The sequence below is a fragment of the Cornus florida genome, unplaced genomic scaffold (assembly GCF_030987335.1).
Source record: "Cornus florida cultivar Cherokee Brave unplaced genomic scaffold, ASM3098733v1 CherokeeBrave_3.0.0_Hap2_Chr01, whole genome shotgun sequence".
Classification (NCBI taxonomy): domain Eukaryota; kingdom Viridiplantae; phylum Streptophyta; class Magnoliopsida; order Cornales; family Cornaceae; genus Cornus; species Cornus florida.
In genome coordinates this window covers 109,135,394-109,150,093 of record NW_026775571.1, presented here as the reverse complement: position 1 = coordinate 109,150,093, position 14,700 = coordinate 109,135,394, and the positions used below count along the sequence as shown (strand labels likewise).

The 14,700-nt window shown below is 35.4% G+C and overlaps 2 protein-coding genes across 2 annotated transcripts; both read right to left on the bottom strand.

Annotated features, from left to right (window-relative positions):
- Nucleotides 1-3,505: 3,505 nt before the first annotated feature.
- Nucleotides 3,506-5,104, bottom strand: LOC132280280 (berberine bridge enzyme-like 21). The gene has a single exon (XM_059782431.1). It carries the CDS (start codon nt 5,102-5,104, stop codon nt 3,506-3,508), a length of 1,599 nt encoding a protein of 532 aa, XP_059638414.1.
- Nucleotides 5,105-10,855: 5,751 nt separating this feature from the next.
- LOC132280264 (berberine bridge enzyme-like 21) lies at nt 10,856-12,454 on the bottom strand. The gene has a single exon (XM_059782430.1). The coding sequence runs from the start codon at nt 12,452-12,454 to the stop codon at nt 10,856-10,858; it is 1,599 nt and encodes a 532-aa protein (XP_059638413.1).
- Between the last annotated feature and the right edge of the window lie 2,246 nt (nt 12,455-14,700).

Sequence of the window (14,700 nt, the reverse complement as noted above, 5' to 3'; positions counted from 1 at the left end):
TTGAAAGACCATATATCATAGGTGTTGTAATATCAGAGGATCTTTGATCGTGTACGCCGTCGTAACCTAGCGGTTTGGATTGCTCCTTATTGTCCTAAGGAGTTCGACTCTGAACCTTTGCACCCACTAACTTTTAATTTAACATTCTTAAAAAAATATTTAATTAATATGGAACGAAAAGGGAGGTCCCAAATGTATTAACCTAACTTGAGGAGGTGCATGCACAATGCAGACGGACAAGTACCTCAAAATATTTTTGAATGCATATTAGGAGTAAAGTAGCATAGTTCTAAATTAAGTGTTACCTAGCCCTTCCATTTTAATAAGATGTTTATGTTGGTGGAGGGATGAACCTTATTAGAATGTTCGGTTTTTTCTCTTTTTACTTTTTCTATCGCCTCTCTCTAGCCCTTCAAAAGCCGTCCTTCGTTTTCTCCGTTCTATTTGCTCCCCACTCCCTCCCATGGAGTGGGGAGGTGCCGATCATTGCCTCCCACCGCTTAATAAAGTTGGCGTGATATAATATATTCGCTTGGTGGGCGGGTTTCACGCCGTTTTTGCTGTGTTTTTGCTAAATCTGTTTCTGTTTGACTTGTTTCTGGCTCGACATGGTGGATCTATTGTTTTGTATTCGACTAGATCTCTGATTTATGTCGAGTTTTGGTGTCCCCGCCTATTATGCGGGGTTTGGGTGGTTTTTTCCCACTCGGCGGTGCCTCTTGGAGCTGTTGCCTTGATGATGATGTGACCTTTGAGTCACTCCCATTGCTGCTCTTCTTCCTGAGTGATCCGCTGGTGTGTTTTGGTTTATTTCTCAACAAATCTGAAGCATGTTTTTCAGTTTTTCTTCTTTTACTTCATAATTTGTAAATACCGTATGATTGGTTTTCTTATTTTCTTTTACTTCATAATAATAAAAAAATGTTGGTGGAGGTATGATAACTTTGACTTCTGATCTAAAAATTCATCCAGGAAGTGTAGGTACTTTACTGTCATGCATTCTTTGGAGAATTTTTTTTAATTATTATATATATATATATATATATATATATATATATATTTTAAAAAACAGACAAAATTAAGTCACTTATGAAATCTAGTGTGCATTGTGTTAGCTCTTATTGTCATGTATTCTCGCGATGACGGAAATTTAGTGTGCATTGTGTTAGCTCTTATTAATAATGATAAATAGAATTAGACTGACTGCAACATGACAGTGTCTCACTTTACATTTAATTACAAAATAAGAGCAGAAAATATAGAAACTATTTTTGTTTTATTTTAAAAAATTTAAATTTAAAAGCGAGCACGTCATTCTATAATTATGTCACATCAATAATGAGAATGAAATTCTTATTAATCGTTGAGTAGACAGTTATTATTCAAAATTAAGTCAAAATAAGGAATTGAAAGAGACTACATTGCCCCAATGCCTAGATAGGACCTTGGCTGGTTCCTTAAAATCATATTATGAATATAATTTTTCGTGCAACTAATTCAGTGTATCCTCCATTCATTATTGGACTATTACTTGATGTTCAACTTTATGACCAAAGCGCCACTTTTTAAATAAGTTCTTTGAATTAACCATTGTGATAGATACCAATGTCAATGTCTCTATAGTTGAAAATTGCTTCTTTAGGAGACTTGGATACAAAAAGTGTCATGAAATGCGTAATCTGGCAAAGAAAAGTTATATCTTCTCTAATCATATCATTGACTAGCCCATTAACTATCTGTGTCATTAGCAATGAGCACTAATATATATATATGGTATATATAAGTTACCTCCTCAAAGAGGAGATTGAGTGCTCTAGTTTCCATAGGAAAAAGAAAATAGCTGGTGTGTACGAATTTGTTTTTTTTGTTTTTTTTTTATTTATAAAAAAACAGAAGTTTAAAAAGGACATTGAAGAACTAGTTCCACAACCTCTCATTTTTTGTTTAGGTAAAGTACAATCACACTCCCTGACGTTTGACAAAAGGACACTTAGATGAAACTTGCTTGTTTTTTAGACAAAGACACCATCTGAAGTTTCAAAAATAGACAAAGACACCCATTTCCATGAGAAATTAACTAAATTACCCTTTAACCATTTAGGAGACTTTTTTAACTTTATAATTTAATAAATTGGACCAATCTACCCTCATGAATAATTTATGCATAAAAAAAAAAAAAAATAACAAAAAAAAAAAACTTTATATTGTTCATTTTTTATTTATTTATTTTATTTATTTATTTTTTGTTATTTACTTTATAAATATCCCAACTTTTTAAAAATGTAGACGTTTAAAATAATTTTTTGCTCCAATACATATATTTCAAATAAATTATATTTTGTTATTACTTCTTTTCTTTTTCTATTTTATTTTTAAATTAAGATGCTTAATTCTTTCATCTAAAAAAATTAAACCAATCTCTTTTCCTTAAAAATAAAAAATATGGTACCAGTATAACTTTATGCATCATAAATTATATATCAAATATTATGCATTTTTCAACATAAAAGGGAAAAATAATAATAATAAAACAAAGGGAAAAAAAATAATAAAACAAAGGGGGAAAGAAAAAAAAACAAAGGCATGCATAAAGTTAAGATGTATAAAGTTATACTGGTACCTATTTTCTTTTATGTTGGGAAATACATAATATTTGATATATAATTTAAGATGCATAGAGTCATATTGGTACCATATTTTTTATTTTTAAGGAAAAGAGATTGATTTAATTTTTTTAGATAAAAGAATTAAGCATCTTAATTTTAAAAAAAAAAGTTAAAAAAAAAGAAGTTAAATAACAAAATACAATTTATTTGAAATATATGTATTGAATCAAAAAATCATTTTAGACGTTTATATTTTTAAGAAGTTAGGACATTTATAAAGTAAATAAATAATAATAATAATAATAATAATAATAATCATAATCATAATAAAGTGAACAGTATAAAAAAAAATTTACTTTTTTTTTATGCACAAATTATTCATGAGGGTAAATTTTTATTAAATTATAAAATTAAAAAAGTTTCCTAGACGGTCAAAGGGTAATTTGGTTAATGTAAATGGGTGTCTTTGTCCATTTTTAAACCTTCACGAGATACCATTTTTAAACCTTCACGAGATATCTTTGTCTAAAAAATAGGTAAATTTTCTCTAAGTATCCTTTTATCAAACGTCGTAGAGTGTGGCTGTACTCTTCTTCTCTTTTTTTTTTTTGTACAATCATTTTTTTCCAAACCAAGTGGTGGAGAACTCTTCATTCATCACCAACTACAACAAAACATTTCATCACTTTTGATAAGAAAGTGAGATAAACCAGAACTACTTCTTTCAATGCCACTTTTGTATAGTACGCAGAAGAATCTGGATCGTGCAAGCAGCATATAAGTTCACAATAAAAGTACTTAAACATGGCAGGTTCTTTACTATCATATTATCAATATATTTTTTCCTTCAACTAAAGTAACAAATTATCATAAACATAACTAAGCATCGTAGTTGATATTTACTTCCCTTGAGGTGGAAGAGGTGGGATGCTTTGCTGACTCCTGAAGAAGTTCTCTGGATCAACCATAGTTTTCACTTTCACCAATCTATCGAAATTATTCTTAAAATACTTAACTCCAAATACTTTAGCTTCCTCGTAACTATTATTACCATTGTGATTAATGATACCAATGTCAAGGTCTCTGTAGTTGAGAAATGCTTCTCTAGGAGAGCTGGACACAAAAGGTGTCATGAATTCATACAACTGCCTAATTTGGTTCATATGGTTATTGTCCGCCTCGATCCCCTCTTGCACCCAGTTGAGGGAGTAATGAATTTTAAAAATAGTTCCCGCTCGATGTGGGAAAGGAGTTTCATCGGCCGGAATTTCACTCATCCTTCCACCATATGGGGTGAAAAAAAAGTCTATGTTATCCAATTCCATCATTTTCTTCCAAATCGCCTCCAACCCCTCTTTGGGAATCGGGTTCTTAACATAATCTGATTTCCGCTTAAAAAATATCTCCTTTTTCGGGGTCAGCAACGTCCATTGAAGCATTGATTGAAACCAACTCATTTCTTTGCAATGAGTTTTATTCAGACCCAACTCGGGGAATTCTTTAGTCATCACCGACACCAATCTATCAGCATTTCCAAGAAACATTCCTGCAAATCCTGCCATTACGGTCTTCTGACCCTTTGTCTTCGCATCTACTGGATTAAGAAGCAGCCTAAGGACAAGATCGTTGTCTATCTTGTCGGCCACGAATTGCCACCGGTGAACTAAGTCCGTGGCATTCTCTTCCAAAGTCCTTTGCAACCAAAAAGTGGACACAATTTCGGGAACTTTAACTAGCCTGAGTTTGTATGCCAATATGACACCAAAACTTGCACCACCACCACCTCTTATTGCCCAAAAAAGGTCTTCGCCCATGGCCTTACGGTCAAAAATTCGGCCACGAACATCCACTATACGTGCATCGATCACATTATCCACCGTCAACCCGTATTTACGGATCATATTACCGTAACCACCTCCGCTAATATGGCCGCCGATGCCGACCGTGTGGCAAAGGCCGGCCGGGAAACCATGGGTTTTGCTCTTTTCCGAAATTTTGTAGTACAAATCGCCCAAGTTGGCACCGGCTTGGACCCAAGCGGTCTCGTGTTCAATGTCTATGTCGATGGAACGAAGATTGAACATGTCGAGAATAACAAAGGAGTTGTCGGAGACATAGGAGGTGCCGTCGTAGTCATGGCCACCGCTTCGGATTTTGAGTTGGATTCCGATGGATTTGGCGCACAGCACCGTAGCGGCGACATGGGTTTCGCGGAGGGGGGTGACAATGAGAGAGGGTTTGGGGGTGGTGGAGGTGTTGTAGCGGGGGTTTCTGATGCGGGCTTGGAGGACAGTTAGGAATGATGGCTGGGCGGGACTGTAGAGAATGGTTGAGTTTTGGTCTGATGGGTCCAAGTGTTTCGAGAGGCATTGAAAGAAATTCTCGTGGAGTGAATCCAATGGTGTACAAGAAATGGGTTGGGAAGAGAAGAGTAAAAGAAGAGGAAGAAGAACTGAAGGCACAAAAATGAATGGAGATGCTAATGTTTTGTTCTTCATTGTTTTCTAACAGTTGACTAAATGATTGATATTAGTGAAATAAAATGGAAGGAAGAAGAGGGAATATATACTTGAGGATGTTCGTTTCTCCTCAAAAAGTCCCGTAACATAAAATGCTATTTAAACCTGTTTACACCCCCATTGTGATGTAAATTTGTTAGAGTTTGATTGGGAGTTTAGTTCTAAAAAATTTTGGACAAACAACAGCACAAAATCAGTTTGAGTATTGATAATCACACTGAATATTTTAACCTGATTTTAACCGATTTGTTTAGCCGAGACTATCTGTATGCCCCCTCGTCGAACTCACGCACCTCTGAAGTTAATCCTCTAATTATCTGTTGTACAAACTCGCGCTTTCTTGTGAAAGAAATTAAAATATTACCCAAACACCTACTAGTGAAGAGGCCTCCAAACAGCCCACAAACACGACGGTCTCGTTCATTCAACAACTGGTGACCCTACGAGATCCATCGGTGCTTATAACCATGTCAAATTGTAACTTAATAAATATCACAAACGAAACCTCTTTCATTTGAGACACCCTTGCTTTTTTTCCTTGTTTCATTTTTTCCCTCCCTTAACCGGTTTGAAGGAAGTGGATTCAAAACTTTGACTCACAATTTCATATTAGATGTCCATTTCGAAAACTTTCGAAAACATAGACTCACAATTTCCTAATCTCATATTAGATGTCCATTTCGAAAACTTTGACTCACAATTTTTGTGAGTAATTGTGAGTCAAAGTTTTCAAAATGAATATCTAATATAGTACAGATGTATATAAAAAGAATGCGACTAAAAAATGATTTCAAATAACTCAAAAATAAAAGGTGATAGTGAGTCAAAGTTTTTCTCATTGACAACTAATACGTGATAGAGAAAGTAATAGAAAATAATTAGCTTCTTTTATGATATTTTAAATCCAAAACCACCATGACCGCCCAGCTCTAGTCCAGACAATTTTTACTATAATTATTTTATTATTATTAGATAATTAGCTTTATCAATTAAAAAAAAAATGAATAGTTCACCATATGTAACTTTGCTATTATAATATATGTATATGTATAATGTAGTGGATCCAATCAACGTTGCTAGTGGACATTGAGGACGGTAAGGTGGCGTTCATGGTGGTGCGTATGTGGAGGTGGGTGGGTTAGGATGCGAGTGACACAAATGGATTTTCGTCAAACCAGGGACTTGCACTTTTCTTTTTCAAACTCTATTATTTTGGGCTTATGATACAATTGAAACAACCGATTGGATAAAATAGGATTTGCAAACAAAAATTAGGGCATGGATTTAGATCATTGAGGGTTGTACAAAACTAATTTACTATCAAGATTTATTTTCGTGGAGAGTTTGAAGGGTTAATAGAAGGTGAGAGGAGAGAAAATTAGATATTATATAAAACTTTAGCTATTGTCATATGAAATTTATATGCTACTGTATCATCAAACCTTTGTTCCATCATTAATAAAAACAGTATGTAACATTTATTTTGATACAATTTTCCCACTCCATTCTTAATATTTTTTTTGGAGATTGACCAACCCCATTGACTATCTCTGTCAGAGAGTCACTAACAATTAGCAGTAACCTACATGGTATAAGTTAACTCTTCAAAGAGGATATTGTGCGCTCGAGTTTCTATAGGAAAAAGATGTGGATATAGAATTGTAACTGCTATATTTCGGTGATCAAAACAAAGTTCACATCGAGTTGTAATTTTTCATTTAATATCAAGCCTAGGGTTTGGAAGCGGAAAATTCAAATGAAGCTACTCACGACTACTTCAGTTCAATAATGAACAACATATTAGTCAAGGTAAGTATGAGAGGCTCACTTATAATAGGTTTGAAGTTGGAAGAGAACAATTAGGGTTTTTCACATATTGAACTAACATATTGAACCGGCTGCATTTGAAATAGAACTGGTTGCATTTTTTTAGCCTAGATAAGCTCTCTGGATATTTCCAACTGGCTGTATTTTGACTTGAACTAGTTGCATTTCTCCTAAACCAAAAGGAAAGTTTTGTTTTTGCCAATTTGAAATAAATTTTTATCTGAATTAGAGGATGTCTGAGCACGAAATTCAAGATGTTTTCTAACCTTAATATGACTCTAATTCTCTATATAAACTCACATTCACACAATTAATCATGACTTTTTATTGCAAAATTCAAAGCCCTAGAAAACCTTTTTATGTGAGATTTTGAGAGTTTATTATTGTTCTGTTTTTGAGAGCACACATCTACAGATTGAGTGATTTAGGTTGTTCATTGTATGATCAGGATTTGCGTGATTGAAGATTCCATATCTACAGGTCGTAAAGCAGAATTTCTCTTCAACATCACAAATTTCGATTTTGAAGAAAAGGAGGAGAAGATCACACTCTGAAGGGATCACGTAATGTCCCTGATTTTTCGGTATTTTTCTTTTATTTATTTTTTGTGCCTCGTTTTTCATGCCACGTGGGTCCCGATGGTTGTTCGGGACATTTTATGAGTTTGAGAGTTTTGAGAATGCATTTAATAATTTTATGCATGTTAGAATTTATGGGGTTGATTTTAGAATTTTTCGGAGTCAAGACCGAGTTTTGTGCGCTGCAATTCCTCCAGGTTTTTCATTTCCATTAATTGTGGTTTTTGACATGTTATATATGTGTGTGTGTGCGTGTGTGCGCGCGCGTGCGCGGAAGATATTTTAAGGGCAATATAGGAAGTTGCATGGCAAGAGAGGGGTATTTGGGTAACTTTGGTTAAAATTAAAGTCAATCACCAAGTGACACATGGCATAATGAGGACCATATGGCCATTTTGAAATTGGCAAACCCCCTTCTTCTTCTTCCATTTTCGGCCATCTCCTCTCTCTATATCTATATACACACACATGTAACTACAATTTTCAAGCCCACAATTGAGAGGTTTCGAGTGAGATTTGACTGAAGACCAAGAAGACAATTTTACTCTACCCATCGAGGGCTTTCATTTGAGACCAACCTTGCACACATTTGGAGGGATTCTGAAAATTGACCTAGCTAAAGGCTTGTTTGACTTGCTTTATTGAGGTAGGGTTGTTTAATATATGCATTGTATTTTGCCTTTCATTGAGCCACCTTGTCTTTGATTTCATGTTGAGCATGTCTTGAATTGATGATTATGATGAGATGTGTACTAGTGTGTCTTGTATGTGCAAATTTATGTTCAAAATATGATGGTTGTGGTCCAAGGTGTTAAGTTGCTCAGCATGTTAGATATGATTAGTGTATGCTTCAATGGAAATGCTTATAGTGCTATAGTGATTGTGCATTGATGAGAACATGCTTAATTGATGTTAATGATGATGTCAAGCATGCTATTGATGGTTAGTCTTGCTTTATTTTGTAAATCCTTCATGAATGTATGATTGAATGACATGCCTATAAATATATGTGATGTTGTAGAATTAATGATGAGGCTAAATGATGTATATTGGCATTCATGGCGGGGCATGGTAGGAAGGTTGAAGGACATTTTCCAAAGGGGTTGAGTTTGATAAGTTTGTGAAATAGTTTTTAGAAAGGAACCAGATTTCGCAAGTCTAGTGCTAATTTGACCTAGAGGGAGCGCGTGCCGAATTTGAACATACAACATTCCATTAACTAGGCCCCAAATGGTTGTCTGATTTGAAGCCAAGGGTAGTTAAGTAATCTCGCCTGAATAAAGTCAATTAGCGGTTTTCGGTGTGAGTTATGTCAATTTAAGACCGGAATTGGGGATGGGAGTGCATTTCATTGCATTGACCATGCTTTTAAATCATTACATTGTGAAACTAATGTTATTATTGCTAAGTATGTGGTTGTATCCCCAAGCATGATCTTGGTTATCCTTTAACCCTATTCTTTAATTGTCGACTCAATGAAGTCCAAAGTAGTTGCCTTAAGCATCTCTTACTGAGCCACCGTACTTACCCCTTTCCTCTAATATTTTTCAGGATATGGCAAGGACGTTGGGGACGGTGCAACGTCCTAGATGTAGGTGAAGAAACCATCCTTTGTAAATTTTTGTAAACAATGCTTAGTTATAACGATTATTTTTGTAAAGAGACTATAATTCGTTTATTTTTTATAAAGGCATTGTAATTGAGACTTTAAGAGTCTCCAACTTGTAACCATTTTACTTTGGACTATTTTTGGAAACTTTGGGCATGTAAATGATGAAGTCATTGTCATACATTATCAATGGTATTAGTTTTCAGGAAAGAATTATGTATGATGATGTACATATTTAAATGTTGTATAAATCGATCTATCATGCTGACGTCCAATTATTTATTCGTGGTTGTGAGTTGAGAGAGGGCTATAATGGTTATAAGGGCCATATTTATGTCCGGGAATAGGGATAAAGCCAAATGGGGGTCAAAAATTCAGTTTTGAGGCTTATTTTCGTTATTAGGCAGAATCTTTAGTTTTGGGCTACCGGTAGCAGCAGTAGCAGGAACTACCGCTGAACTACTGCCAGTCACAGCTTGTCAAGTCATGCCCTAGCTCGCCACACCTTGCGCACGCGTGGATGTCGCAAGACACTAGTCTACCGGTAGCCAACCCTACTACCGGTAGCAGCTTCCACACTTAGCCATTTTTTTCAACTTTTTTTCCTCTTTGCATTCTTAAGTCCGGAACTCCATGAAATGTTATTACGATGGTATTAAATGACTAATGGGTTTCAAATGGAGTATAATAGATCTAATAAAAAAACCTAATGTCAATAAATGATCGTTTTGCCCTCGGATAACCTCGGACTTGGGTTAGGACTTGGTTAGAGATTTGGACCCCAGGTTCGGGTCATTACAGATCATGACATTCGTGTAGTGTTGGTTGATCTAACAACGATTCTTCTATAGAGATCTAGAGTAAGCAAGGTTGGGAGCTATTGGATGGGAGAGTCGCACAATCAGGATTTGTCAGCAATTAGTTTTTGGTAGAACATAGAATGTAAGCTTGGGTTAGAGTCGACTGTAGTTTGCTTTAAATATAGTGGATCTTTTTGCTTGAGAATGCATGAAAGCCTTTGAGATCTTCCCCTTTGGTTTCCACGCTAAAAATTCTGTGTCACTTTAAACTCATTTCTTACATTGCTTACACTTTAATTTATTGTTTGTGAATGTTTAATTTACTTTTATTTCGATAAAAATTAAATTAATAAAAAATCTAATAAAAGAGCCAGTTGAGCCTATTCACCCTTCTAGGTTGCATATCCATACTACGTTCCACTGCCATTTTGTATTGTGCAACTCACAAAATTTTTTTTTTAATGAAATGAGTGTAATAATCTGTTTAAACTCTTGAAAAAAAAAAAAAAAAAGAAAAAAAAGAAAAAAAGAAAAAGAAAGTGTAAATAGGACAGTAAAGAACCAGTTCAACAACACCTCACTTTTTAATACAATAATTTGTTTCCAAACCAAGTGGTGGAGAACTACTCACTACCAAGAAAACATCTCCACTCTTTTCATGAGAAAGTGAGATAAAATAGAACTATTTCTTTCAATACTACTTTTTATAAGTTCACAATAGAAGCACTAAATAACCTTGGCTGGTTCCTAATTATCATATTATCAATATATTTTTTCCTTCAACTAAATTCGATCATTTTGAATGAACACTAGATGTTTAAATCTTTGACCAAATTAACAGCCACTTTCTAATTATAGAACAAGTAACAAATTATAATAAATATAACTAAGCATCGTAGTTGATATGCAATGATACTCATTTCCCTTGAGGTGGAAGAGGTGGGATGCTTTGTTGACTCCTGAAGAAGTTCTCTGGATCAACCATAGCCTTCACTTTCACTAATCTATCGAAATTATTCTTAAAATACTTAACTCCAAATACTTTAGCTTCCTCGTAACTATTATTACCATTGTGATTAATGATACCAATGTCAAGGTCTCTGTAGTTGAGAAATGCTTGTCTAGGAGAATTGGATACAAAAGGTGTCATGAAATCATACATCTGCCTAATCTTGCTCACATGGATATTGTCTGCCTCGATCCCCTCTTCCCTCCAGCTGATCGAATAATGAATTTTGAATATAATTCCAGCTCGATGTGGGAAAGGAGTTTCATCCTCAGGAATTTCACTCATTCTTCCACCATATGGAGTGAGAAACAACTCTAATTTATCAGATTCCATCATTTTCTTCCAAATCGCCTCCAACCCTTCTTTGGGAATCGGATTCTTAACATAATCTGATTTCCTCTTCATAAAGATCTCCTTTTTGGGAGCCAGATTCATCCATTGAAGTATCGAGTGAAACCAACTCATTTCCGAGCAGTGTCTTTTATCCAGACCCAACTCCGGAAATTCTTTAGTCATCACCGACATCAGTCTATCAATATTTCCAAGAAACATTCCTCCAAATGATGCCTTTATGGTGTTCTGACCATTTATCTTGGCATCCACTGGCTGAAGAAGCAGCCTAAGGACAAGATCGTTGTCTATCTTATCGGCCACCAATTGCCACCGGTGAACTAAGTCCGTGGCATTCTCTTCCAAAGTCCTTTGGATCCAAAAAGTGGTCACAATTTCTGGAACTTTAACTAGTCTAACTTTGTACGCCAATATGACCCCAAAACTAGCACCACCACCACCTCTTATTGCCCAAAAAAGGTCTTCGCCCATGGCGTTACGGTCTAAAATTCGGCCACGAACATCCACTATACGTGCATCGACCACATGATCGACCGTCAACCCGTATTTACGGAGCATAATACCGTAACCACCGCCGCTAATATGGCCGCCGATGCCGACCGTGGGGCAAAGGCCGGCCGGGAAACCATGGGTTTTGCTCTTTTCCGAAATTTTGTAGTACAAATCAGCCAAGTTGGCACCGGCTTGGACCCAAGCGGTCTCGTGTTGAATGTCTATGTCGATGGAACGGAGATTGAACATGTCGAGAATGACAAAGGAGTTGTCGGAGACGTAGGAGGTGCCCTCGTAGTCATGGCCACCGCTTCGGATTTTGAGTTGGATTCCAATGGTTTTGGCGCACAGCACCGTAGCGGCGACATGGGTTTCGCGGAGAGGGGTGACAATGAGGGAGGGTTTGGGGGTGGCGGAGGTGTTGTAGCGGAGGTTTCTGATGCGGGCTTGGAGGACAGTTAGGAATGAAGGGTTTGTGGGACTGAGGAGAATGGTTAAGTTTTGGTCTGATGGGTCTAAGTGTTTCGAGAGGCATTGGAGGAAATTGTCGTGGAGTGAATCTAATGGTGTACAAGAAATGGGTTGGGGAGAGGAGAGTAAAAGAAGAGGAAGAAGAATTGAAGGCACAAAAATATATGGAGATATTGATGTTTTGTACTTCATTGTTTTCTAAAAGTTGGCTAAATGATTGATATTCATAAAATAAAATGGAAAAAAGAAGAGGGAATATATACTTGAGAGGATGTTCGTTTTTCCTCAATAAGTCCCGGTAACAGAAAATGCTATTTAAACCTGTTTACACCCCATTGTGATGTGAATTTGTTAGAGTTTTATTGGGAGTTTAATTCTCAAAAAGTTTGGACGAACAACAGAAAAAAATCAGTTGAGTATTGATAATCACACCAATTATTTTAATCAATTTGTTTAGGTCGATGTGGATGCCACATCATCAAAATCACGCGCCTATGAAGTTAATCATCAAATGACCTGTTGTACAAACTCACACGCTTTCCTGGAAAGAAATTAAACAACCCACAATGTGTGTTGTTGGATGGAGATGGAGCTACATGTAGGATTGAAGTTGGAATTGATGGCCGCATCTTTGAGAAAGTGAGAGTTCAGAAAATCAGGAAAGCCTTCAACAAGTACATTAGTTAATAGAGACTAACGTTTATTTGGAATTTTTTTTTCTTTTTTTGGGTGAAGATTTACTTTCTTCAGTGTTAGATGTAATAGATTGTTCCAAAAAAAACTTTAGATATAATAAATTCAGCAAACAGTTGGAATATAAGAAGAACAACGTATTGTAATAAGCTTACCCTTTTACCAACCAAAAAAAAAAAACAATGTATTGTAAGAGTGATAATTTAACTACTCTGTACTACTTATCTCGATTTTCTTTTCTTGCACGGCTTACTCAACGTCTTATATTGCAAAGAGTTCTTCAAATCAATTGCTTTAAGAATAATGTACTAGTAAATTTTTTAAGTTGTCATTATTAACAATTTAATTCGTATTTGCTGGTTGAAACATGTTCTCAAATTTATATTATAGTATTTTTAAAATATATGTTTTTAATGATAAGAATATTTGATATTTTGAAATAAGAGTTTGGAAGACATTTTTGATCTTAACAAAAATTCTTGATGCATTGGTAATTATTTTCCTAAATTCAATCAAAGTGATAAATGAACATTTAAAATAGATCGTTTTGTTATTTAAAACTCTAATCTTACTTATGTGGATTTTTCCCTCTTTTTTTCTCTTGTTTTATTTTTCCCCTCCCCTAACCGGTTTTGAAGGAAGTGGATTCAACAACTTTTATTTAATAGAAAATGATTAGCTTCTTTTCTGATATTTGAAATCCAAAACCACCATGATCCCAGCTCTCGTCTAGACAATTTTTCTTTAAAATTGAATTATTAGATAATTAGCTTCATCAATAAAATAAAAAAAAAATTGAACAGTTCACCATACGCAAGTTTTCTCTTATAATATAGGGATAATTTCGTAAAAATAGAATTTTGTAGGTCAAAGGCCAAAACGATGGATTCAAACTTTCATTTTCCAAATAAATGGAGTTTTATGGAAGGCAGAGGTGGACATGGAAACTTATTGCGAAAAGACCTAACTACCCTTTCTCTCTCTTTCTTCATATCTCTTTGTGATTGCCTGCTCTTTCAGTCAAAGCTTCATTTGCCTATCTTTATAAATCTCTCCATACCTAAAAATTTATGATGAACTGAGTCAAGAGCAACCATGATGGCGATGATGGAGTGTTCTTACCAACGACAAGCAAGGATTACAAGCAACAATAGGGATTGTACTATTTGTTAAGTTTGGAGATGATCATATACACAAAAACAGCTTTTATGTAAATGTTTACTTTTATCAGTAAATTACAAACATAAACAGTGTTGTTACTTTCTTCTATCTATTAATTTTCCAACCCCACACCTTCATTGCATTTTCAACACCAATGGTGTGTGTTTCTTGGAGATCTGATGACCAAATCAAATTAGGACAAATGAATTTCAGAATTCAATTAAAAATCAACAAAATCAAATCCATATACTGATATATATGGCAGTCCATAAATATAGTTCGTACAATAACATGATATGTATAAATAAAAAGGTGAAACAACTAATCGAGAGGATGGTACTATGCATTCATCTTTTCCAAATCGAGAGAGATAGGAGTACTATACACACTGCCCACCGACCCAACTGTTGTAAACATATCAAAAACACATGGCACGTCCCTCTCTCCATCACCGTCCCTGACAACATCTCATGCGACCACACCCACGCCGTTGGACCCAACCATGCTGCTCCGCCGTCGTCCAGACCAGGCTCAGACTCGTGTCTCACTGGTAAGTTCAATCCTTACTTGTCGCCTGTAAGAAC